At 46.4% G+C, this 26014-nt stretch overlaps 1 protein-coding gene across 2 annotated transcripts in view; it reads left to right on the forward strand.

Annotated features, from left to right (window-relative positions):
- CNBD2 (cyclic nucleotide binding domain containing 2) overlaps positions 1-26014 on the forward strand; it is a 74311-nt gene that overhangs the window by 18375 nt on the left and 29922 nt on the right. For both annotated transcript variants that reach the window (XM_023220554.2, XM_023220555.1), the window contains 7 exons: positions 1951-2088; positions 3380-3433; positions 7863-8026; positions 14254-14410; positions 14906-15057; positions 17649-17787; positions 25850-25964. In XM_023220554.2, coding sequence (XP_023076322.1) covers positions 1951-2088; positions 3380-3433; positions 7863-8026; positions 14254-14410; positions 14906-15057; positions 17649-17787; positions 25850-25964 — 919 coding nt within the window. The remainder of the gene's footprint in view (positions 1-1950; positions 2089-3379; positions 3434-7862; positions 8027-14253; positions 14411-14905; positions 15058-17648; positions 17788-25849; positions 25965-26014) is intronic.

A 26014-nucleotide genomic window follows, 5' to 3' on the forward strand; every position in this document is an offset into this window, starting at 1 on the left:
TTTTTTTTTTTTTTTTTGAGACGGAGTCTCACTCTGTCGCCCAGGCTGGAGTGCAGTGGCCGGATCTCAGCTCACTGCAAGCTCCGCCTCTCGGGTTTAAGCCATTCTCCTGCCTCAGCCTCCCAAGTAGCTGGGACTACAGGCGCCCGCCACCTCGCCCGGCTAGTTTTTTGTATTTTTTAGTAGAGACAGGGTTTCACCGTGTTAGCCAGGATGGTCTCGATCTCCTGACCTCGTGATCCACCCGTCTCGGCCTCCCAAAGTGCTGGGATTACAGGCTTGAGCCACCGCGCCCGGCCTTTTTCTTTTTTTTTTTTGTGGGGGGGCTCTTGTTGCCCCGGCTGGAGTGCAATGGCGTGATCTCAGCTCACTGCAACCTCCACCTCCTGGGTTCAAGCGATTCTGCCACAGCCTCCCTGGTAGCTGGGATTACAGGCATGTGCCACCACACCTGGCTAATTTTTTATTTTTAGTAGAGGCGGGGTTTCTCCATGTTGGTCAGGCTGGTCTCGAACTCCCAACCTCAGGTGATCCGCCCACTTTGGCCTCCCAAAGTGCTGGCATTACAGGCATGAGTCACTGCGCCCGGCCTGGCTTTATGTATTTGTATATGTGTTTGCTGAATTGTTTGAAAGTAAGCTGTATACTTTATGACATATCTTTCTTAAAGATAATGACATTATCCATATAACCAAATACCACTATTATACTAAGAAAATTAGCACTGCTTTCCTACTATTATCTAATGTGCAGTCATATTCAATTTCTTTATTTGTCCCTAGAGTGCCTTTGCTCTGTCACCTAGGCTGGAGTGCAGTGGCGCGATCTCAGCTCACTGCAACCTCCGCCTTCCAGGTTCAAGCGATTCTCCTGCCTCAGCCTCCCAAGTAGCTGGGACTACAGGCATGCACCACCATGCCAGGCTAATTTTTGTATTTTTAGGAGAGACAGGGTTTCACTATGTTGGTCATGCTGGTCTCAAACTCCTGACCTCAAGTGATTCACCCGCCTTGGCCTCCCAAAATGCTGGGATTACAGGCGTGAGCCGCCGTACCTGGCCTAGCGTGCCTTTTATAGCTTGTTATCATGAATCAGTATCTAGTCAAGAAGCATACCGTTGGTATATCTCTTGAATTTTTATTAATCTAGAGCAGCCCCCATGTCTTGTTTTTTTCATCATTAAATTGACTTTTTGAAGAAACTGGGTTCATTGATTTATAGATTGTTCTACATCCTGGATTTTTCCCTATCCTCTGTATTCACTTGTTCTCAGTCCCTGGGGAAAAGATAGGATGGCCCATGTTGGATTAGGTGTTATACTAATTTTCTATGGCTGCCATAACAAATTACCACAATTTCATGGCTTAAAACAGAGCAGATTTATTATATTACAGTACTGTAGGCGAGAAGTCTGACACAGATGTTCTTGTTCTAAAATCAAGGTGTGAGCATTCCTTTCTCAAGGCTCACAGTCTTTTCTGCTTCTAAAATCTACCCACATTCCTTGGCCTGTGGGCCCTTCATCTTGACAGCCAACAGTGTTGCATTCCTCTTACCATTATTCCCTCAGATCTATCTGATTCTAAAATTCAGGCTTTGTACATCGTACCTATACTGCCTGCAATTAGTTGTGCCACTTACTTTGTGGATGGAAGTGAAGGATTTGACATTTAATTGGTTTGCTGGTACATAACGACTGGCTTCTGGGGAGAGGAGATGCCCTGACTAGTAGCTGCCAATTTCTGTAGCGTAAGTACTCCTACCGTGGCCAGTTTCAAGCTACCAACTTAATTTCAGGGGGCTTGCAAACTTCCTGAAAATGTAACCATCACTCCAGTACACTACTGCATTTAATCCTGGTAAATTTTACCTTGTTCAGCGCCATCCAGCCTGCTGTTGACTGTTGAGAACAGATTGTTTCTTTTGATCTTGTTTGCTTTGTTTCCATAGGGACTGTACCAGTTTGCCACGGATATCATCATAATGATCCGAGTGTGTAAAATGTTCCGCCAAGGCCTCAGGGGATTCCGGGAATATCAAATCATTGAGAGTGCTCACTGGAAGCACCCTATCTTCTCCTTCTGGGATGTAAGCAGCTGGGCTCAGCAGGATTATGAGGGCTTAAAGAGGCCCAATAAATTGTACCCCACTTCCTGGCCCAAGCTCAGAACTGAGAAAGAAGACAAAAGGAAAAGCAGATGAGAGACCCAATGGTCACTTTTATTAATGACCAGACTTCTGTTGGAGAGGGTGACTTATATCATCAACCAAGAGGTTTACCTAATACTGAACGCCAGATTTAGACAGCCTTACATGCCTAGCCATAGGCAACGCTGGACCAAGGCAGTCTCCACTGCAACAGCAGGCCTGCTGCCGAAACTCATGGCAGGGAAAGGTGGAGCAAAATATGGGCTCAGAGGGAAGGAGACAATCATGCCTAGTTTTTCTCTTTCCAGATTCATCAAAGAGTTTAAGTCACTCCTCATTGTAGAAGGAGAGAGGCCAGTAGTGTTCTACTAATACACCTCCCTCCACGTGGAAAGAAACCTTGGGAGTGGAGAAGTGGTCTCCATTTCAACAGTGATCAAAAGAGCCAGAAGCAGTTCAGGAGTCACAATAACCAGGGTTTTCTGAATGCCCACATGCTGACTCTGTTCGTGTCTCTACTTTCTTTCCTATAGCCCTACTTTGGTGCAGGGGGCATTTTCAGGGCCTTGTTCACTGTGGTGACCGTGTTTCTTTTCTTTTTTTGAGACAGTCTTGCTCTGTCACCCAGGCTGGAGTGCAGTGGCACAATCTCTGCTCACTGCAAGCTCCGACTCCCGGGTTCACGCCATTCTCCTGCCTCAGTCTCCCGAGTAGCTGGGACTACAGGTGCCCGCCACCACGCCTGGATAATTTTTTGTATTTTTAGTATAGGTGGGGTTTCACTGTGTTAGCCAGGATGGTCTCGATCTCCTGACCTCGTGATCTGCCTGCCTCGGCCTCCCAAAGTTCTGGGATTACAGGCATGAGCCACTGTGCCCAGCCTGTTCCTTTCTTTTTATCCTTCCTTTTCTTTCTCCTCTATACTTGTTTGTTTGCTGCTTTTTTCCCTTCCTTTTCTCTCTCCTTTCCTATTTCCTCCTTATCCTTCTTTCCTTCTCTCCACCCCCATATTTCTCTGCCTTCACCATATATTGTCAATGCTGAACCCAAGCCTAGTGCTGAGTTGGGGCTTTCGAGCAGAGGCAGGCCTGAAAGGGCCAGCTGCAAGGAGGTTTCCCATGGCTTCCTGCCCACCATGGTGGTCCAGGTACACAGGAGGGCTCTAGATGCAAAGTTCTAGGGGCAGTCTTGCTGATTCTTCTCCCTCTTCTCCCTGCCTTCTTTCTTTCAGAAAAAGATGCAAAGCCGAGTCACATTTGATACCATGGACTTCGTTGCAGAGGAGGTATGCATAGATCGAACCTTGCTGTGAGGGAATTTTCTTTCTGCACCCTGGCTTGGAAGAAACCCTGACTGGGCATCAGCAGAGCTGGTTTCAGTCTAGTCTCTGCCACCAACTCAGCTTGTTACCCTGAGTTGGTCACTTTGTTTCCTCATTAATAAAGTGGCTGATCTCAGTGATTCTTTCCAGCCCTGGAGCTCCAAGACTGAGCATCTAGGAACCAGCTGTCACTGCATAGTTGAGCAGAACCAATGGGAGAGAGTCCCTGGGCTTGGACCCATGGGAAAACAGCAGGAAAAGAAAGCAGAGGATGTGAGAGTCCCAGAGAGAGGAAGAATTCGGGTGGTGGGAAAGGGCTGACCTGTGTGAATTCTGGTTCTGCCCTAAATTCTCTGAGAGATGCTGGGCACACCTCTCACACCTGGGTGTCAGATACTCTTCAAGAGTCTTATTCGGGTGCAGCACACCTGTTGACACTCGGAAGGCTGACGTGGGAGGATCACTTGAGGCCAGGAGTTCAAGACTACAGTGAGCTATGGTCATATCACTGCATTCCAGTCTGGGTGAGAGAGTGAGGCCCCCTCTCTGAAATAGAGTCCTCTCATTTTGATGAGGGAATGCTTTTATATCTGCGGGAGCTTTGGACTATGTGACTTGTTCCCTGAATTTCAATCTCATCATTGTTATCTTCTTGGCTTCTCTCCACGATATCCTGGGTATTAAATATTAAAATCCAATTTAAAATTTAAAAGAGTCTACCTATTTATAGGGAAGATCTGAAATTCTCACCAGTGCAGACCTGACTTGACCCTGGCTTGGAGGAGCCATGTTGTTTTTTTTCCTCAGGGAAAGGGGAAAGAACAGAACTTTATAATGGGTATCAGGGCCACCTGTGCCCATCTCCTGCCCCACCTCTTTCTCTTCTTGGAGCCCAGGTATGGCTTCTGTTGCCTGCCTCTCCTAGGCATAGCCTTATTTTTTCACGCACCCTTGTGTATGAAGCATACTCAGTTAAGTCATCCAAGCTCTGTGACTCTTCAGCTCTTCAGGCTGGCTAGTGTGTGACACTGGGCACTGAAATGTTAATCAGGCTCTATGCTTCAGGCAGGAGAAACTAGGGGCCTATGTGAGAGCCACAGAACTCTAGATATGAGGGCAAGTCTGTGCACTGCAGTAGAGGGAGGGAAGAGGCACAAAGGGAAAATTCTTTCTTATGGGCAAGGCCTATAGGTGGCGCTCAGTTAAATCATGCCTGACTCTGGTTCCAACATAGAGAAGAGTAGAGAGCCAATTTATCCTCCCATCTCACCCTTCTGAGTAGCTGGCATTACAGGTGTGCACTCCTGAACCCAGCTGGAGACTCAATGTAAAAACCAGCCCTTAGGCCAGATGTGCTGGCTCACACTTGTAATCCCAGCACTTTGGGAGGCCTAGGCAGGAAGATTACCTGAGCTCAGGAGTTTTAGACCAATCTGAGCAACATAGTGAGACCCTGTCTCTACTAAAAATTAAAAAATAAAAATAATCAGCTGGGCATGGTGGCTTACACCTATAATCCCAGAATTTTGGGAGGCTGAGGCGGGAGGATTGCTTGAGCCTGGGAAATGGAGGTTGCAGTGAGCTATGACTGTGCCACTGCACTGCAGTCTGGGTGACAGAGTGAGACCCTGTCCCCCTGCCCCCACCCCACCCCCATAAAACAATGAGCCTAGCCCTTTGAGTGATGCTAATGAGTATGGGGTTTCTCTGGGGTGATGAAAAGCTTCCAAAATAGTGTGGTGATTGTTGTACAACTCTGTGAATACATTTAACACTGAATTGTACACTTTAAATGGTGACTTACAGGGCATGTGAATTATATGTAAGTAAAAATTATATATAATATATAGTACACACACACACATTGTTATATAACCTGCCCCTCAGCACAGCATTTGTTTTCTGATGGAAAACTAAGCCTCAGTATAGTCCATGTTGAGCCTCTAATAATGCTGAACCCTTAGTATTAGAGAGGCTTAGAATCATAGACTCAATTATTGCAGCAACTGTCAGACAGTGGAAACAATGGATACATTTTTAAAACATTGTTTAGAAAAACACTGAAGAAAGCAAGTTGCCCAAGTGATGTCTATAGTCTGACATTTATGTAAATTTTTTATTTTTAGTTTTTGAGACAGAGTCTCACTCTGTCATCCAGGCTGAAGTGCGGTGATGCAATCACAGCTCACTGCAACCTCAACCTCCCTGGGCTCAAGCGGTCCTCCCATTTTAGTGCCCCTCAGTAGCTAGGACTACAGGTGTGTGCCACTATGCCTGGCTAATTTTTTTTTTTTTGAGACAGAGTCTTGCTCTATTGCCCAGGCTGGATGCAGTGGAGTGATCTGGGCTCACTACAAGCTCCGCCTTCCGGGTTCACACCATTCTCCTGCCTCAGCCTCCCGAGTAGGTGGGACTAAAGGTGCCCGCCACCACGACTGGCTAATGTTTTGTATTTTTAGTAGAGATGGGGCTTCACCGTGTTAGCCAGGGTGGTCTTGATCTCCTGACCTCGTGATCTGCCCGCCTCGGCCTCCCAAAGTGCTGGGATTACAGGCGTGAGCCACCGTGCCCGGCCCAATGCCCAGCTAATTTTTAAATTTTTTGTAGAGATGAGGGTCTTGCCATGTTGCCCAGGCTGGTTTCGAACTCCTGGGCTCAAGTGATCCTCCTGCCTTAGCCTCCCAAAGCACTGGGATTACGGGCATGAGCCACTATGCCCAGCAGTAAATTTTAAAATACAAAATAGTCTTATGTATTCTGTGGGTACATACATATGCCTACATAAAAGTGATAAACTCAGATGGTGGGGAGCAGATCTGTATTGGGGTGGTGTATATATTTAAGAGGATTTTAACTATCTGTGTTGTTCTGATTTCTAATGGAAAATATGTGTTATTTCCAAAAATTTTACTTATACCTAAGAAACAAAGAGAAAGTTAGTATACCAGATGTTAATGGCTAATTTTGGGTAGTGGGATTATGGTCAGTCATTCTTTCTTGATCCTTCCTGTCTGCTGGAGGAACACAGTAGGGGTATGGCTGGCCTGCAGTGAGTGAAGGGAAAATGGTGAGAAATGGTGTTTGAGAAGCAGACAGGGGCCAAGTCTCCTAGGCCCTATTTGAAGTGTATTCCCTTTTCCCCATCCCAGACATTTTTTTGGCTCCTAAGGTAGGCCTAGATCTGTGTGTGGTTGTGAGGAATACTAAGTTGTGTATTAGCTCCTCCTCCCATTGAGGAGCTAATTAGGAGTTATGATGAAACTTAACTAGTAAGTTACCCACTTTCGTGGTAATTACATTAATCCGTTCATTAAGGCAGAGCCCTCGTCAACTAACTACCTCTTAAAGGTCCCACTTCTACAATTTTTTTTTAGAAACAAGGTCTTGCTATGTTGCCTAGGCTGGTCTCAAACTCCTGGCCTCAAGTGATCCCCCTGCCTTGGCCTCCCAAGTGCTGGGATTATAGGCATGAGCCACTGTGCCCAGCATCCACTTCTTAATAATGTCAGAATGGCAATTATATTTCGACACAAGTTTTGGAGGGGATGTTCACTCTATAGCAAGAGCCTACTGAAGAAGGGGCTACTCTTTTAGCTAAGTTGACCCAGTGGGGACTCACTGAGGGTATGGCAGCATCTGAGCTGAGACCAGAATGATGAGTCAGCCATGTCCACGAGAAAACCCAGGGAGCAAATATTCCAGGCGGAAAAAACAGCCCAGGCAGATACCTCAAGACAGAGCCAAGCTTAGCATGTGCCAGGGACAAGTAGAAAATTCCAGTGTAGAGAACAAAGGGAAGAGGTAGGAGATGAGGTTGGAGAGAAGCCATTGAGGGGTTTTCACAACTCACAGTACCACTTCCTCAGCAGGTGGGAGTGGTAGGTGAATGTGCTGGTCCATGAGGCCTGGTTCACTGGAGAAGAAAAGGTTTAGCTAATAGTCTCTGGAAGGTTCTCTTTGCTCATTAGTGTCCTACAGCACGCTGAGGTCTGGGATGAGACACAGGCGAAGTTCTCCCCTGACTGCTCTGTGTGTGTGCTGAGCAAACTCTGCAGGACCACTGGAGCCCAGGGAAGCCTGTATTGCCTGGGAAGGTCAACGAATAGCACAGGTCGGGGGATGTCAGCATTGATATGTGTCAGATCTATTCCTAATCCTGCCTGAGTTTCTTCATCTGTCAAATGGAATAACAGTTATTGGGCTGGCGAGGATGCAGTGAGATGGGCATGTAAAATGTTTATCCCAGTGCCTGACACACAGTAAGCACTCATCACATATCAGCCACTGTGGTACAGGGAACGGGAAGTGTACGAGCAGGACTATGGGGTGTTGCCCGCTGGCCCATGGGCGAAACTGCTGGGTCCCCTGTATCACTCTGGTCCTCTCTCCCCAGGGTCACTTTCCTCCAAAGGCCATTCAGATCATGCAGAAGAAGCCTTCCTGGAGAACAGAGGATGAGATCCAGGCCGTCTGTAACATCTTGCAGGTTCTGGATAGCTATCGGAACTACGCAGAGCCCCTTCAGCTGCTCCTGGCCAAAGTCATGCGCTTTGAACGGTCAGTGAGGGGCACAGCCCTTGGCTCCCAAGCTGAGGCTGAACTGAGCAAAAGAGCCTGGCCGAGAAGGTGTGGCAGGTCCTGCCCACCCCTCTGTATAGTGTTAGCCGTGAATGAAGTCTTCTGTCCATTCACTTTAGCACCCACTGCTGTAGTTGCAGCACCCTTTATCTCACTCACTTATTGAGACTCTTAGAGAAGTAAAGGGCCATTAAATCTGGAAAGGATCTAGTAGGAACCTCAGAGAGGATCTGGTCCAATTCCCTCATTTTTCAGATGAGGAAACTGAGGCTCTGTGGGGGAAAATGGCTCCTCCTAGGTCACCCAGACCATAAGAAGCAGCGCTGAAACTGGAATCTAGGCTCTAAAAGTCAGAATGGATCACAGTTGATTGTACCATATCTAGATAGGCACTAGCACAGGGTCTGTGAACCTGAATGAGAAATGTCTCTATTTTCATTAACCTCTAGATGAAATTTATTATTTCCTTCAATCATGACTATAGGCAACAAACCACTATCATATTAGCCATCCCTGTGACTTTTTCACTGAAAGAAATCACAGATATTTTCACATCATATTCGAGTTGTTGCAGATTTCTCAAAAAATGTATGTTCATCACATCTTCAAAATAATGGTAGTTATTAGATCTGCTGCTAGATCTTGTTATTCAATGTCCTAATAAAGATACAAATATATTGCTTTATCACAAATTTGGTTTACAAAAATTTGTTAACTGTAATTATTTTGGATTTTATTTTGTACACTTAAAACATTATTTAGATTAGCTGGGTGTGGTGGTGGGCGCCTGTAGTCCCAGCTACTCGGGAGACTGAGGCAGGATAATCGCTTGAACCTGGGAGCAGAGGTTGCAGGGAGCCGAGATTGTGCCACTATACTCCAGCCTGGGTGACAGAGTGAGACCCCATCTCCAAAAAACAAAACAAAACAAAACAAAGGAAAACATTCTGTGAATACTTTACCAGATTGTCTAAGGGTCCATAATATAAGAAGTGCCCTGTACTAGAAAAGTCTAAGAGGTACATGTGGAAATATTGCCATTTCCAGGCCAGCTCAGTGGCTTCAAGAGGGTCAGCCTAGCAGAATATTTGGGTAAGGCTTGTCTTGAAAATACAAGATATGGCTGGGCACAGTGGCTCATTCCTATAATCCCAGCACTTAGAGAGGCCAAAGCAGGAGGATCCCTTGAGCCCAGGAATTTGACCAGCCTTGGCAACATGGTGAGACCCCATCACTACACAAAAAATATTTTTAAAAAATAGGTGGGCATGGTGGTGGTGGCATGCATCTGTAATCCCAGCTACTTGGGAAGCTGAGGATGGATTACTTGAGCCTGGGAGATTGAGGCTGCAGCGAGCTGTGATTGCAGCCTAGGCAACAGAGCAAGACTCTGCCTCAAAAAGAAAAAGAAAAGAAAAAAGGAAATCTAGGATTTAAATTGACCATAGGTTTGTACCCTAATATTTTCCTCCATGGAAGTCATAGTCTAAGGAGTAAGCTCTGACTTGATTGTGGCTTGCTGTGACAACTAACTGCAGATTGAGACCCTTTGTGATCAGTGCAGATGCTCCAGGGGGAGATTATTACCCTTCAGCTGGCTTGGTCAAGAGTTTCCCAGAAGTTGTGTTTGAACAGGTAGCTTTGACAGGTGGAAGTGTAGATGAGGCAGAGAGGACCATTTGCTTTGTTCTAACCCAATCAAGAAGAGTGTGTCACCACTGTCTATAAAGTAAGATTCTATGCCAGGCAGAGTGGTGTCATGGAAAGGAAAAGAACTGTGGCACTGGAAGCTCTGGAATTTTTGTTGTTGACAGAGGGTCTCGCTTTGTTGCCCAGGCTGGAGTGCAGGGGCGCGATCAAAGCTCACTGCAGCCTGGACCTCCCAGGCGCAAGCCTCCTGCCTTAGCTTCCAGAATAGCTGGGACTACAGGCACACCACACCCAGTTATTTCTTTTAAATGTGTGGTTTTTGTTTTTTTTTTTGAGACGGAGTCTCGCTCTGTCGCCCAGGCTGGAGTGCAGTGGCCGGATCTCAGCTCACTGCAAGCTCCGCCCCCCAGGTTCACGCCATTCTCCTGTCTCAGCCTCCGGAGTAGCTGTGACTATAGGCGCCCGCCACCATGTCTGGCTAATTTTTGTATTTTTTAGTAGAGATGGGGTTTCACAATGTTAGCCAGGATGGCCTCGATCTCCTGACTTCGTGATCCGCGTGCCTCGGCCTCCAAAGTGCTGGGATTACAGGTGTGAGCCACTGTGCCCAGCCTTAAATTTGTTTTTAGTGGAGATGAGTTCTTGCTATATTGCTCAGGTTGGCCTCAAACTCTTGAGTTCAAGCTATCCTCCTCTCTCAGCCTCCCAAAGTGCTGGGATTAATAGGTGTGAGCCACTGTCCAGCTGAAGCTCTGGAATTTAATGCCTCATATGCCCCATGTGACCTCAGGCAAGCCACTTAACCTTTCTGAGCTTCAGTATCCTCATCGGTGAAATAAGGATAATAATATAGATTTTATGGATTTTATTAAGGATAATAATAAGATTTGGGGGAAGATCAATTGAGGTGTTATTGTGAAAGACCTCTGCTAGTTGTGGTTTATTTCTGGGACTGGGAATTAGCAGCTTAGACAGGATTCTTCTAGTTGCCAGTATCTGAAAGCCCAGCTCAAGGGAACGTGTTCATGGCTCATGTATCTGGTAAGTCCTGGGATAGTTCTCCAGCTTCAGGCTGGCAGGAATTCAGGGATGTTGTTCATATAAGTGTCATTCTCCGCCAGACTCTCCCCTCATACTGGTGAGATGGCTGCTGCAGTCTCAGCTCCAAACTCATCTCTTTAGTTTAATCTGATGGAAAGAAAGAAAAGCTCTTTTCAGTCACTCACATCAGAGCTTGGGATGAATTCTTTCTGAACCAGCTTGGCTTTGCTTGAATTACCACTGAGGTCAGTGATGCTCTGATTGAGTGTTGAGAAAGGGTAGTTTCCCCAAAGGAGAATCAGGGTGTGATTGGTGGAAAAATATGATCAGATGCTTGACAGCAAAAGCAACAGATGTCTGCTTTTGGAGATTTGGGTTCTAACTCTGACTTTATTGTGGCTTACTGTGACCTTCAGCAAGCTGTGGGTTCCTTGGGTCCCCCTTTCCCCTTCCCAAAAATGTTGGTTGAGCTTGATGGTCTCTGAGGGGCTCTCTGGCTATAGCTATAGTCATCTTTACTTCAGTGAACAGTGCCTGTGCTCCCTCATCTTCAAAATCCCATTTCCCAGCTGAATATTCCTGCCGTCTCCTAGCTAGTCGTTATCACCTGGGCCATCTCCTCTTTCTTTTTTCTTTTTATTATTATTATTTTTGGAGATGGGTCTCGTCCTGTCAACCAGGCTGGAATGCAGTGGCATGATCACAGCTCACTGAAGCCTCTACCTCCTAGGCTCATGTGAGCCTTCCACCTCGGCCTCCTTTGTAGCTGGGACAAGAGGTAGGCGTCACCATTCCTGGCTAATTTTATTTTGTATTTTCTTTTTTTGTTTGTTTGTTTGTTTTGAGACGGATTCTCGCTCTGTCGCCCAAGCTGGAGTGCCGTGGCGCGATCTCCGCTCACTGCAAGCTCCGTCGCCTCCCAGGTTCACACCATTCTCCTGCCTCAGCCTCCCGAGAAGCTGGGACTACAGGGGCCCCCCACCATGCCCAGCTAATTTTTTTGTTTTTTGTTTGTTTGTTTGTTTTAGTAGAGACAGGGTTTCACCGTGTTCGCCAGGATGGTCTCGATCTCCTGACCTCGTGATCTGCCCGCCTCAGCCTCCCAAAGTGCTGGGATTACGGGCGTGAGCCACCATGCCCGGCCTTTGTATTTTTTTGTAGAGACAAAGGCTCACTATGTTGCTCAGGCTGGTCTTGAACTCCTGAGCTCAAGCGATTCTTCCACATCAGCCTCCCCAAATGCTGGGATTACAGATGTGTACCACCGTGCCTGGCCTGCCACTTTCCTACATTGATAAAGATTCCGGGCTCATACTGGTTTGTAGCTCATGAAGCCCATAGCCACAATGGAGCCTGGGCAGTAGTGACTCTAGCCTGGTGTGGTCCTCTGTCCGTCCTCTGATCCCTGCCCTCAGGAGTTTGCCACAGAATCACGAGGCCAGTGAGTACTCTCTGAGAGGTCAGAAGAGGAGATGCTGCTGGGGGCTGGGTCAGGGAAGGCTTCCTGGAGGAAGTAGGACCTGAGTTCCTGAAAGGATCTGAATAGTGGAGAAGAGAGGGAAGGCCATTGCAGGCAGGGGAGCAACATGGACAAACTGATGGAACAAAGTGGGTATCATCTGCCCTGAGCAGGGTGTTGGTTCCCCTGCTGCTGGTCAAGCCAGCGAGTCAGGAAGGAACAGAAGGTGGCAGTGTGGAGTGGGAGGAGGAAGAGCAGAACTGCTGAGGGCAGGGCCATGAGCTCAGAGCTGGGGGCAATGGCCCTGCCATAGGGGCACTTCCACAATGGCTGCTCATCAGTCCTGACAGAGACTAAAGGGCAGACTTTTTTTTACCCATTGTCTTCTGGGTAAAATTCAAACTTAGCTGAGCTTTGGAGGCCATTTATGGTGGGACCAGTTGAATTTCTCTCCCACCACTCCCCTGACCTTGCCTTCTCCCATTTTCCTTTCCCGTGAAGTGCACATTATCTATGAAGTACATGCTATCCCTTGAATGTGCTGTGCTTCCGGCCACCTGTGCACCTTTGGTCATGGTGGTCCCTGTGCCTGGGACCCTCTTCCATCTCTTTGTCCCCCTGGGTGACTCACTTCAAGCACCATACTAGAACCTTGTCTTACCTTCCTAAGGCCCCTTCTCTGTGCTCCTCAATTAGCCTGCACTGAAATCTCTTAAAGCATTTTTAAACCTCGTTTACATCCTGTATGTGACCATAATTTTGAAAACAAAGTCTATGTTGTTCATTGTGCCAATTTTTTTTTTTTTTTTTTTTTTTTTTTTTGAGACAGAGTCACCCAGGCCAGAGTGTAGTGGTGTGATCATGGCTCACCATAGCCTTAAACTCCCAGGCTCAGGTGATCTTCCCACCTCAGCCTTCCAGGCAGCTGGGACTATAGGTGTGCACCCCCATGCTTGGCTAATCTTTGTGTTTTTTGTAGAGATGGGGTTTCACCTTGTTGCCCAGCCAGGAGTTCAAGACCAGCCTGGGCAACATAACAAGACTCTGTCTCTACAAATAATAGAACAATTAGCTGGATGTGGCAACTTCAGGTCTCAGCTCAAATATCCCTTCCTTATTGATAGTAATAGTAAGAATAGCTAACACGGGACTGGGCACAGTGGCTTACTCCTGTAATCCCAATACTTTGGGAGGCCAAGGTGGGAGGATCCTTGAGCCCAGGAGTTAAAGACCAGCCTAGGCAACATAGTGAGACCCTGTCCCTACCTCAAACTCCTAGGCTCAAACAGTCCTCCCACCTTGGCCTCCCAAAGTGCTGGGATTATAGGCATGTGCCACCACACCTGGCCTCATGGTGCCTAATAGACACCACTGATATTTAACTTATTGAATGAATGAAGGAAATGAATAAATATTGAAAGAATTGAGATTTGGACTTGCATAGGAAATGCAGAAAGTTCCTTCTGAGTTTAAGAACTCCTTGTTTGCTCTGGGCCTGGTCACCTCTACCCTAAGGGTGCCCAGTTGGATAGTGGGCTGCTGGTAATTATGATAAGACCATTATCTGTGTCTCATTCTGGGCATACTCATCTGTATTTTACAGACAAGAGAAACCAAGGATCAGAGAGGGGATATCCATTGCTCAGTGTCACACAGCTAAGAGCAGAACCAGGATTTGGATCCTCGGCTAACGTTAAAGCCAGTCCTCCTAATCATTTAGCGACTCTACTAACCCATTCATTGCTTTCAGCATGTGTTCACTCATTTATTCCACTACCTTCAATGAGCATTCACTGTGCCCAAGCACACGCAGCAGTGACCCAGACTGGCAAAGGCTCTGCTCTCAGGAAGCTTCAGTCCAGCCGAGGCAGGCAATGGGATAGGTGTTAGTGAAAGGCTCCAGCTTGACTGGCAGGGCTGGGCTGTCCTGAGGGCCCTTCTGGTCCGTCTGTGCTCTTATATCCTAGAGCAAAGAGCACAACCAGTCCAGAGCTCCTCGCAGCATGGACCTGCCCCCGTGTCACTACCCAGTCAACTAGCAATGGTCTTTTCCCAGGTTTGGTCGCAGGCGTGTGATCATCAAGAAGGGGCAGAAGGGCAACAGCTTTTATTTCATCTACCTGGGCACAGTTGCAATAACCAACGACGAGGATGGCAGCAGTGCCTTCCTAGATCCCCACCTGAAATTGCTGCACAAGGGTAGCTGTTTTGGGGTAAGCCTAGGGGAAGGACCCAGTTTCCTGGGGTGGAGTGCGTGGAGGTGACAGGACTTCTGCTAGAACCTCTCAGCCAGGCCCAGTCCTGCCTAGTACTCTGTACAAGTCACTGTCCCGTGTGGGCCCCAGTGCCCTTACCTGTCAAATGCTAATTGAGTTGGACCAAGATCAGCCTCTTCATCTGTGATGTTTAAGAAGTATGTTCCTGGTTCAGCCCTTTAGAGATGTAGTGACTGCACAGCGAGGACTCTCCAGCTTCTTCCCCTCTGGCCTGTTCAGGCCTGTTACCTCTTTTTCCATAAGCGGCAGATTAAGAAGAAGAGGAGTGGGCCACAGTGGGAGAATGTGCAGGAGAATAGAGGGGGCCGGGGAACACGCAGTCTGGTGAGGAGAGAACTCAGGGAGAAGCTGGAGGCAGGGAAGATGTGTGTAAGGCTGAGGACAGGAAGTGGAGGTGGCCTCACACTTGCCCTTGCACTGTCCACCCAACAGGAAATGGACATTCTGCATGCTTCATTGAGGAGGTCCACCATCGTCTGTATGGAAGAAACAGAGTTCCTGGTTGTTGACCGGGAGGACTTCTTTGCTAATAAACTGGACCAGGAAGTTCAGAAGGATGCTCAATATCGGTTTGAATTTTTTAGGTGACTCTGCCTTCATTCAACATTTTTTTCCCCTTGTGTGTCTATTAGTTGCCTGACTTTGTGTGTCCTAGGCCTGGTGGGAAACATACTCTTTGCTGTTCTCTCTGTCTGGGATGCTCTGAAGTCCCACCTCCTACCCACCTTCTCTCTCTGTAAACTCCTACTATACCTTCAGGTCTTAGCTCAAATATCCCTTCCCTATTGATAATAATAGTAAGAATAGCTAACATGGGACTGGGCACAGTGGCTTGCTCCTCTAATCCAAGCACTTTGGGAGGCCAAGGTGGGAGGATCGTTGAGCCCAGGAGTTCAAGACCAGCCTGGGCAACATAGTGAAACCCTGTCCCTACAAAATATAAAATTAAAAAAATTAGCTGGGTGTGGTGGCACATACCTATAGTTTCAGCTACTTGGGAGGCTGAGGTGGGAGGATCACTTGGGCCCAGGAGTTCGAGGCTGTGGTGAGTTGTGATCACACACGATTGCACTACAGCCTGGATGACAGAGCACAGTCCTAGTAGCTAGGACTATAGGTGTGCTGCCACATCCAACTAATTGTTCTATTATTTGTAAAGATGGAGTCTTGTTATGTTGCTCAGGCTGGTCTTGAACTCCTGGTCTCAAGTGATCCTGCCACTTTGGCCTCCTAAAGTGCTGGAATTACAGACATGAGCCCCTGTGCTCAGCCCAAACTATAATTCTTTTTTTGTTTTTTGAGACAGGGTCTCGCTCTGTTGCCCAGGCTGGAGTGCAGTGGCATGATCTCATCTCACTGCAACCTCCACCTCCTGGGTTCAAGCAATTCTCCTGCCTCAGCCTCCCACGTAGCTGGAATTACAGGCATGAACCATCACTCCCAGCTAATTTTTTTGTATTTTTAGTAGAGATAGGGTTTCACTATGTTGGCCAGGGTGGTGTTGAACTCCTGGCCTCAAGTGATCTGCCTTGGCTTCCCAAAGTGCTGGTATTACAGGCGTAAGCCACCGCGCCTGGCCCAAGCTATAATTCTTGATTGCGTAGTCATTTCTTTACAGTTTATATGCCCCCTCAGTAAGCAATATGGTGATGGGGACCAGATATGTCTTTGTCACTACTGTAATCCTTATGTTGTCACACTGCCAGACACATGCAGGTGCTCAACAAATAAATATTGAGTAAGGTGAATAACAGGATATAAATAATTACAACCACATGTGAGTCAGAAAGTAAGCACCATAACTGGGTATCATATTTAACCTAAAAGCAGAACTCACACATGGCAAAAGATTTTTGGTTTTTGAATACTTACATACATGAAAGGCCACATAAGGATATACAAGTGAAATCTCATTTAATTGCTCCTCAGTTATTTGCCTTTATGTAAAAGGAGTAAAAATCCAATGAAGTATCTGCACTGGCCCTGAAAATTCAGGTTGTAGGGCTGCGCAGCTACACAGAAGTGTGATGGCTGAGGGGTCTGGTCCCTGTGGCTGGGGCTGAGAGAGGTAGCTTCCTCCATTGGAAAAGCGGGGATTTAGTCCTAAAGGGAGGAGCTGTCCTTTTTTTTCTTTTTTCTTTTTTTCATACTGTGGAAAAATAGGTCTGACTCCAATCTCAGCTCTTAGGGTGTCAGTGATGTGACCCTGCGTAGGTCCTCCTGCTCTGTAAAATGGGGAAAAGGAGACCCTTCTCCCAAGGTCATGGTGAGGATGGAATGGGATGGCTGTGGGAAGTGTATGGCCCAGGGCTTGGCACATGGTTGGTACTTCTTCTATGGCGGCCCTACTTTTCTGCTGGTGTCTCCAGACCTTCGTCCCTGACGTGGCACTGAGCACGGTCACCTCTGGTGCCCTGACCTTAACTCAGTGCACACATTGAGGCCTGAGTCACCTTGAGTTAACCTGATTCAACGAACTCAGTCCACCTGAGTCAGTTAAGTTCCAAGCCCTTAACCTGTTGGAGGCGAGAAACTCTGAGATGATTGTTGGCAGCCCTTGGAGCCGCATATGAAGGCGGGCAAGCCTGTGAAGGTGGTGGTCAAGGTCAGGAGAAGGGGCAGTCACTGCAGGGTGGGTTCACCCACAGGAAGCAGCAGGCAGAAAGAGGGGAGTCCAGACATGTCCCACTCCCCAGGCCCAGAGCTGAGTATTTGAAGCCAACAGGCCAGGGGGACATGGGGTTTGGATGAACTGCCCAAAGCAAAGGTAGGGCCAGAACTGCTGAGCTGGGGGACAGAACAGCTGTGAGCTGGAGTGGGGACTAGCTTCATGAGCCACGGTGGGGAGGGATGGCAGGGCTGGAGGAGGAGAAGGTTCTTGGAAGGAGGAGCAGAGGTGAGAAAAGCACAGAGGCTGGATCACCCAGGGGCATCTGAGCAGCAGCAAAGAGGGGAGCTTGACTGGAAGGGAGGACCTTGGGAAAAGGTGGAGGGAGCCAAGGTGATAGCAAGTAGGAGAGTAACTATAGGCAAGGCCAGGTGATTGGGCAGGTAGCAGTGAAATCTTCCACCCAGGCATCTTCCACAGGAGAAGGACATGTGCCCCCTGCAGATTGCTAATGTCTGGGCACCTTGTGTGATGGGGGTGATGAGTTCTAACAGGCTCTTCCCACAGGAAGATGGATCTGTTTACATCATGGTCTGATGAGAAGCTCTGGCAGCTTGTAAACATGTCGAAGATAGAGAGATTCTCGTATGGGCAGCTGATCTCAAAAGACTTTGGAGAGTCATCCTTCATCATGTTTATCAGCAAGGTGAAAAGTCTGGGGGTTGGGATGAGGGTGAACCTCTGAGGAGCATGCCTAAGATCATGTCCCGTGGCCTGATGGTCAGTTTGAGCCCCTTTCAGAAACCTGTGCAATTTACTTCCTTTTCAGAGTTTCCATGTCCCAGCTGTAAGAGGCCTGCCTCTCTCAGAGCGTGGCTGGAGACATTAAGATATATGGCTATTGTGTTAGAAAGAGGACCCAGGAATTCTCCGGCCTTGAGCTCCTAAGCATGCCTATTTACATATAGATGCATATTTAAATTATGCATTTGGCTGTTGAATCTTAATGATGCCAGATCACTTTTAAAATTATTTGTTTGTTTGTTTGTTTAGAGACAGTCTTGCTGTTGTCAGCCCGGGCTGGAGTGCAATGGCACAATCTTGGCTCACTGAAACCTCTGCCTCCTGGGTTTCAGCAGTTCTTCTGCCTCAACCTCCCGAGTAGCTGAGATTACAGGTGTCTGCCACCACGCCTGGCTAATTTTTGTATTTTTAGTAGAGATGGGGTTTCACTATGTTGGCCAGGCTGGTCTTGAACTCCTGACCTCAGGTGATCTGTCCACCTCGGCCTCCCAAAGTGCTGGGATTACAGGCATGAGCCACCAGGCCCAGCCTATTTATTTATTTTTGAGACAGAGTCTTGCTCACTCTGTGGCCCAAACTGGAGTGCAGTGACGCAATCTTGACTCACTGCAACCTCTGCCTCCCGGGTTCAAGTGATTCTCCCGCCTCAGCCTCCTGAGTAGCTGGGACTACAGGTATGTGCCACCATGCCTGCCTAATTTTTTTTGTATTTTTAGTAGAGATGGGATTTCGTCATACTGGCCAGGCTGGTTTCAAGCTCATGGCCTCAAGTGATCCACCTGCCTCAGCCTCCCAAAGTGCTGGGATTACAGACGTTAGCCACCAAACCCCACCTTAAATTATCTTTAAATTGTAAAAGTGATATGATCACATTAGGAAACTTTCTGGAAAAACGGAAGAAATCATCCATAAGCCCATCATCTCAGTAGAGTTTCAAAAGTGGAATTTCTTGGTATCATAATTTTGTTTTGTAAGGCAGACTTTATTCAAAGGGGCCATAGCCATAGGTACAGGGACCACTGCAGTGGAGTCTTGCAGCCAGAGAGAGAGATTGGACTCAACTCTCAGCATCATAATTTTTATGGCTCCTGCAACAAATCGTATTCCAAAAGGAGAGACGCACATTATCTAGTGTCCAGGATGTACCTTTTTGTTGGTACTACCACAGCTCTGCCAGCCTTGCACGTCATTTTTTCAGAAGTTTTCTAGTTTATTAGGTTGTAATTGCTGCCATACTGAGGATTTGATATTTTTTCTGACTACTAGCGAGATTTATCATGTTTGTTTATGATCTACATTTTATCTTTTGCAAATTGCTTTATGTCCTTTGCCACCTTCTCTGCTGGTTGATGATGAAAAGAAAATCTCCCATTTCTCAAGTGCTTACTGTATGCTAGGTTCTGTGTTTCACATGCTTCATCTCATTTTAGTCTCTATAGCCTGAAGGAGGTTGGTATTGTTATTATTCCCATTTTACAGAGGAGGAAACTGAGGCACAGTATGGTGAAGTGGTTATCCAAGGCCACACAGCTGATGAGGTGCACAGACAGGGTTCAACCCAAGTCTCTCTGGCTCCAAAGCTCTTTTCAAGAACTTGGATTTAGAATTTGGGCTGACCTTTCTGTCTGTTTCTTACAGGTTAAGACACCACAGGCATTTGTTGAGTTTTTGCCAAGGTCATGACACATTGGTCCAGGCTCTGGAGGGATACAAAAATGAAAAAGACTGGTTTTCTCTATAGATCTCCTCCACCAGATTCCATACATAGACAAAGAAAAGTGTCAAAAAAAGTGATTGGTGCAAACTCTGCAAGTTACAAGAATTCAGGAGAAGGAACTCTCTAAAGGCTGGAGGCTTTAAGAAGGGCTTCCTGGAGGAGGCTAGGTGGGAGATGAGCCCTGACATATTTAACCATTAGACAAAAGGAGGAAGCAAGATTCGTTGTGGCACTGGCTTGTACCTGCCTGTGAGAGCTCATTGTTAAATTTTCAGGACTTTTGCTAAACCTAATAATTATTAAAAATTAGATGCTATAAACCTACAATTAAATAAGTTATATGGAAAATTAGGAGCTGGGCATGGTGGCTGGTGCCCATAGTCTCAACAACTCAGGAGACTCATGCAGGAAGATCATTTGAGCCCAGGAGTTTGAATCCAGCCTGGGCAACATAGCAAGACCCTATCTCTAAGAAAAAGACAGACGAGAGAGAGAGAGAAGAGGGAAGGGGAGGAGAGGGGAGGGGGAAGGAAGGAAGGCGCGAGCAAGCAAGAAAGAGCAGGAAAGAAGGAAAACAAGAGTAATACATACTGAAAACTCATCATTTCCTACTGATGTTACTGCATTTTTACTAGTTTTTCTCTTCAGGTTATGTCTATTGTGTCTCTTTGGTAGAAATACTATGCAGTTGTGAGCATCTCTTCCCAACTCCACATTCAGTGACCTCATGTTGGTAGCTTACAATCAGCCATGGTTGGATAATTTATACAATGGAATCAGCAAACACCCTAAGTCAGGTCTTGGTTTAGGGCTTTGCTGATTGTCTTAGGAAAGTGATAAAAGAAAATGCTTATAATGCAGATTAAATTTAAAAGTGGCCTGGGTCTATAGCTGCTACACTGCGAAGAGAATGAAGTCGTCTAACAATATTTAAAAGCTATCATCTCTCCAGGTGCCGTGGCTCACATCTGTAATCCTAGCACTTTGGGAGGCTGAGGAGGGTGGATCACTTGAGGTCAGGAGTTCGAGTCTAGCCTGGCCAACATGGTGAAACCTTATGTCTACTAAAAATATAAAAATTAGCTGGACGTGGGGGCGTATGCCTAATCCCAGCTACTTAGGAGGCTGAGGCAGGAGAATTGGTTGAACCTAGGAGATGGAGGTTGCAGTGAGCTGAGATCTCACCATTGCACTCCAGCCTGGGCAACAGAGTGAGACTCCATCTCAAAAACATAAAATAAATAAAAACAAATAAAAGCTATTATCTGGCTGGGTGTGGTGGCTCACGCCTGTAATCTCAGCACTTTGGGAGGCCAAGGCGGGTGGATCACTTGAGGCCAGGGGTTTGAGACCAGCCTGGCCAACATGGTAAAACCTCATCTCTACTAAAAATACAAAAATTAGCCAGGCGTGGTGGTGTGCACCTGTAGTCCCAGCTACTCGGGAGGCTGAGGCAGGAGAATCTCTTGAACCTGGGAGGTGGAGGTCGCAGTGAGCTGAGATCACACCACTGCACTCCAGCCTGGGTGACAGAGTGAAACTGTGTCTCAAAAAAAAAAATTAATTAATTTTAAAAAAGCTATTATCGCATTCATCATAGAAGTTATACCATTGAACAAGTGAAATTCTGACATACATAGTGCTAAAGCTAAAAAAAATTTTCAGTTTAATAAATATAATTTATGTGAGGGTGAGATATAGAACAGTATATCACAAGTCAGATTTAATAACATTGAATTTATTGGGAAGAGAATGGATTGGGATGCAACTTCATTTGTCCAATCATGGTTGAGTTGCAACTATAAACTGGCCATGGATACAAGAGTTCAGCCAAAACCCACAAAAGAATTTTGTGAGAGCTGATTGGCTGTATGGAATTTCCTGTGTGGGATATTTTATTATTTTCTTGTATGGTATATTTTATTGTTTATAAATTGTGTATAACACATTCTTTATAACAGTAAGGTTTATATACATGCATATGTTTTTCAGGAAAGCTGGTTGTTAAACTTACCAGTACCACTAGGGGAGTGGTGTGTGTGTTGTTATTCTTGGCTCAGTCCCAGAGAACAGAATCAAGTCTAGTTAATATAAGTAGCAAAAGATTTATTGCCGGATGTCAATTGGCAGTTCCTTCTCCTCCTTGATATTTGCTTCCTCTGTGCTAAAATTTTGAGGTGATCACCTCTGCCATATCTCTCCAAATTTAGCTCTAAGCTCTTTGATACTATATAGCCAGGAAAGATGAGGGGATGTGTGGTGAGGGATAGAAATCCTTTACAGTATTTTCTTTAATCAGCATAATGATTACATTCTGACTGGCAGAAAGCGGGGGGTGGTTCTTCATGTGTTTTGCCTCCATTGCTTCATCTGTTAAATGGAACCATTCACCCTATAAAGTCTGGTAAGGATGAGAATCAGTTTAGCACATGCTTACTCAGTAAGCATTCCTCCCACAGTCCAGTGGTTCTCAAAGTGCAGTGGCTGGACCAGCAGCACTTGGGAACTAATTTCTTCTTCTTCTTCTTCTTCTTCTTTTTTTTTTTGAGACAGAGTTTCACTCTTGTCATCCAGGCTGGAGTGTAATGGCACGATCCCGCCTCACTGCCACCTCCACCTCCCGGGTTCAAGTGATTCTCCTGTGTCAGCCCCCTGAGTAGCTGGGATTACAGGTGCCCGCCACCACGCCTGGCTAATTTTTGTATTTTTAGTAGAGACGGGATTTCACCATGTTGGCCAGGCTGGTCTCAAACTCCTGACCTCAGGTATTCCGCCTGCCTCGGCCTCCCAAAGTGCTGGGATTACAGGCGTGAGCCACTGCGCCTGGCGGGGAACTCATTTCAAAATGCAGATTCTCAGGCCCACCCAAGAGTTACTCAATCCAAAACTCTAGAGGAGGGGCTCAGTGATCTGCATTTTAACAGGGCTTCGAGATGATTCCAAGGCACACTGTTGTAGGAGAAGCCCTGACCTAAGGGAGGAATTTTTAAATTTTGGTAAGCATACGAACATGTAGGGTGCTTCCTAAGGGAGGAATTCTCAAATTTTTGTAAGCATACAAACATGTAGGGTGCTTTTTAAAAAGGCAGATTGCTGTCTCACCCCAGAGATTGATTCATTAACTCTGGAATCCGCATTTGAGTAAGTGCTGTAGGAGATTCTAATGCAGGGGTGCTGAGACTTCATTCTGAGAAAAATAATGTGGAAGTCATTAAAGGACAGCAAGGTCGGGAGCTCTTGGCCAGAAGATGAGTCTGGTTTGTTCCTTACAGTGTTTTATTAAAATCTGATTTAATCATCAATGTGAAGATTTTACATAAAAATTCTGATTTCTGGCTTTTGAGAATTCAGAGGATCAGGCAACTCCAAGCCATATTTTGGTACAGCACCCCCTCCCCCGCCCCCCAACCCTAGCTGGAAATGAAAAGCACCAGCCCCCTCTAAAGGACTGCTCTTTTCTCTTTTTTTTCCTGCCTGGCCAGCGTTTTGAGTGTTCATCTCTGAGAGACCAAGCTGTCCCGACTCCTGTAGTTTACTCACATTGCCACTAGAGGGCGAAATCAGCTGCGGGTGGCTGGACACCCTTGGGACCTCAGAAAGCTAGAGAAGATTTCCTGATGGCATCGAAAACTTAATGCCCACTATCAATGCATTTCTAACAGTTTATCATTGGGGGACACATAGTGAAACTGTTCTCTCCATAGATGCAATTAAAGACCCACTAAATACTTGAGGAAACCGGGTACATGTTGTTTCTCTGGCACCTGCAGTTCCCCTGTATCTAAAAAAACAAACAGGCCGGGCGCGGTGGCTCAAGCCTGTAATCCCAGCACTTTGGGAGGCCGAGGCGGGCGGATCACGAGGTCAGGAGATCGAGACCATCCTGGCTAACACGAGGAAACCCCGTCTCTACTAAAAAATACAAAAAACTAGCCGGGCGAGGTGGCGGGCGCCTGTAGTCCCAGCTACCCGGGAGGCTGAGACGGGAGAATGGCGTAAACCCGGGAGGCGGAGCTTGCAGTGAGCTGAGATCTGGCCATGCACTCCAGCCTGGGCGGCAGAGCGAGACTCCGTCTCAAAAAATGAATGAATAAATAAATAAATAAATAAATAAATAAATAAATAAATAAATAAACAAATAAAATAAAAATAAAAACAAAAAGTATGCAGTAAAGATTTCAAATCTAAACTTTACAGCTTCATAAATTTTTATATATGTATACACATGTGTGATCATTACCCAAATCAAGATAAAAAACATTTCCACTACTCCACAAGGCTCTCTTGTGCACCGTCCTAGAGAAAATCCCCCCACAAAGCTTAGCACTGTTACGACTTATGTCACCACAGGTTACTTTTGCATGTTTTTGAACTTCGTATAAATGGAATAATACAGTGTGTATTCTTTGTGTCTGACTTCTTTTGCTCAACTGAATATTTGTTATTTTTAGTTTTATAAACTATGGTGTGCATAGAATAATATGTAACCATTAAACATGATACTGTAGAACCATATTGTTTGGCATGAAAGAGGTCTTTGATATATTATTGAGTTTCTAAAAAAGTTACAAGAGTCAGTTTTACGTAAATGAATTCATTGATGAAAAATTGTAGATATACATCTTATATGTTCATAGAGAAAAGTTTGAAATAATATTCACTAATATGTTACTACTAGTTATTTCTGGGTGTCAGGGTTAATGTAGTTTTTATCTCTGTGTTTTTCTGATCTGGTTTGAATATTTTTAAACTTTTAATTTTGGAATAATTTTAAATTCATAGAAAAATTATAAGAATAGTACAGAGAACTCCTGTAACTGGGACTACAGGCATGCACCACCATGCCCAGCTAAAACAGCTAATTTTTTTTTTTTTTTTTTTTTTGTGAGACAGAGTTTCGCTCTTATTGCCCAGGCTGGAGTGCAATGGCGTGATCTTGGCTCACAGCCACCTCCGCCTCCTGGGTTCAAGCGATTCAATTCTCCTGCCTCAGCCTCCTGAGTAGCTGGGACTACAGGCATGCGCCACCATGCTTGGCTAATTTTGTATTTTGCATTTTTCTTTTTTTTTTTTTTGAGACGGAGTTTCGCTCTTGTTGCCCAGGCTGCAGTGCAATGGTGCGATCTTGGCTCACTGCAACCTCCGCCTCCTGGGTTCAAGCGATTCTCCTGCCTCATCCTCCCTAGTAGCTGGGATTACAGGCATGCACCACCGCACCCAGCTAATTTTGTGTGTTTAGTAGGGAGGGGTTTTCTCCATGTTGGTCAGGCTGGTCTCGAACTCCCTACCTCAGGTGATCCGCCCGCCTCGGCCTCCCAAAGTGCTGGGATTACAGGCGTGATCCACCACACCCAGCAATTTTTTAGTTTTAGTAGAGACAGGGTTTTTCCATGTTGGTCAGGCTGGTCTCGACCTCCCGACCTCAGGTGATCCGCCTGCCTCAGCCTCCCAAAGTGCTAGGATTACAGGTGTGAGCCACCGCGCCAGATTAATTTTTGTATTTTTAGTAGAGACAAAATAAGTTTGTGTTTTTGCCATGTTGGCCAGGCTGGTCTTGAACTCCTGGGCTCAAGTGATATTCCCACTTCAGCCTGAACTCCTGGGCTCAAGTGATATTCCCACTTCAGCCTCCCAAAGTGCTGGGATTACAGGCCGTGAGCCACTGTGCCTGGCTTATATTTAGTTCTTATGCTTCTTCAGTTACTTGAACTTCTTATGGTGCGTAAATAACATTTTCATTAAAAAGAAAGAAAGAAGAAGGAAGGAAGGAAGGAACGAACAAACGAACGAACGAACGAACGAACGAACGAACTAGACTGGGCGTGGTGGCTCACACCTGTAATCCCAGCACTTTGGGAGGTCGAGGCAGGTGGGTCGCTTGAGGTCAGGAGTTCGAGACCAGCCTGGCCAACATGGTGAAACCCTATATCTACTAAAAATACAAAAATTAGCCAGGCGTGGTGGCACATGTCTATAATCCCAGCTACTCAGGAGGCTGAGGCAGGAGAATCACTTGAACTCAGGAGGCAGAGGTTGCAGTGGGCCGAGGTTGCCCCATTGTATTCCAGCTTGGGTGACAAAGTGAGACTCCATCTCAAAACAAAAACAAACAAACAAAAATCCTGAAACCGCTTGCATTAAGCAAATAAAATGGGATAAGATGCAATTCAGAGAGATTTTCTTCAAAGCCTGGCCTGCCTGGAGCCTTAGGGGTTAACCCTTTTGCTGTGTCTCTTGCTATGTTCAGGGCAGCTGTGAAGTCCTGCGGCTGTTGGACCTTGGGGCCTCCCCTTCCTACCACAGATGGATCTGGCAGCACCTGGAGCTGATAGATGACAGGCCTCTGAAGACCCACCTGAGGGGTAAGCTGCCTGGCCCGTCTTACAGCAGGGGGCGCCTGGGCCCGTCCTGT

The sequence above is a fragment of the Piliocolobus tephrosceles genome, chromosome 20 (assembly GCF_002776525.5).
Source record: "Piliocolobus tephrosceles isolate RC106 chromosome 20, ASM277652v3, whole genome shotgun sequence".
Classification (NCBI taxonomy): Eukaryota; Metazoa; Chordata; class Mammalia; order Primates; family Cercopithecidae; genus Piliocolobus; species Piliocolobus tephrosceles.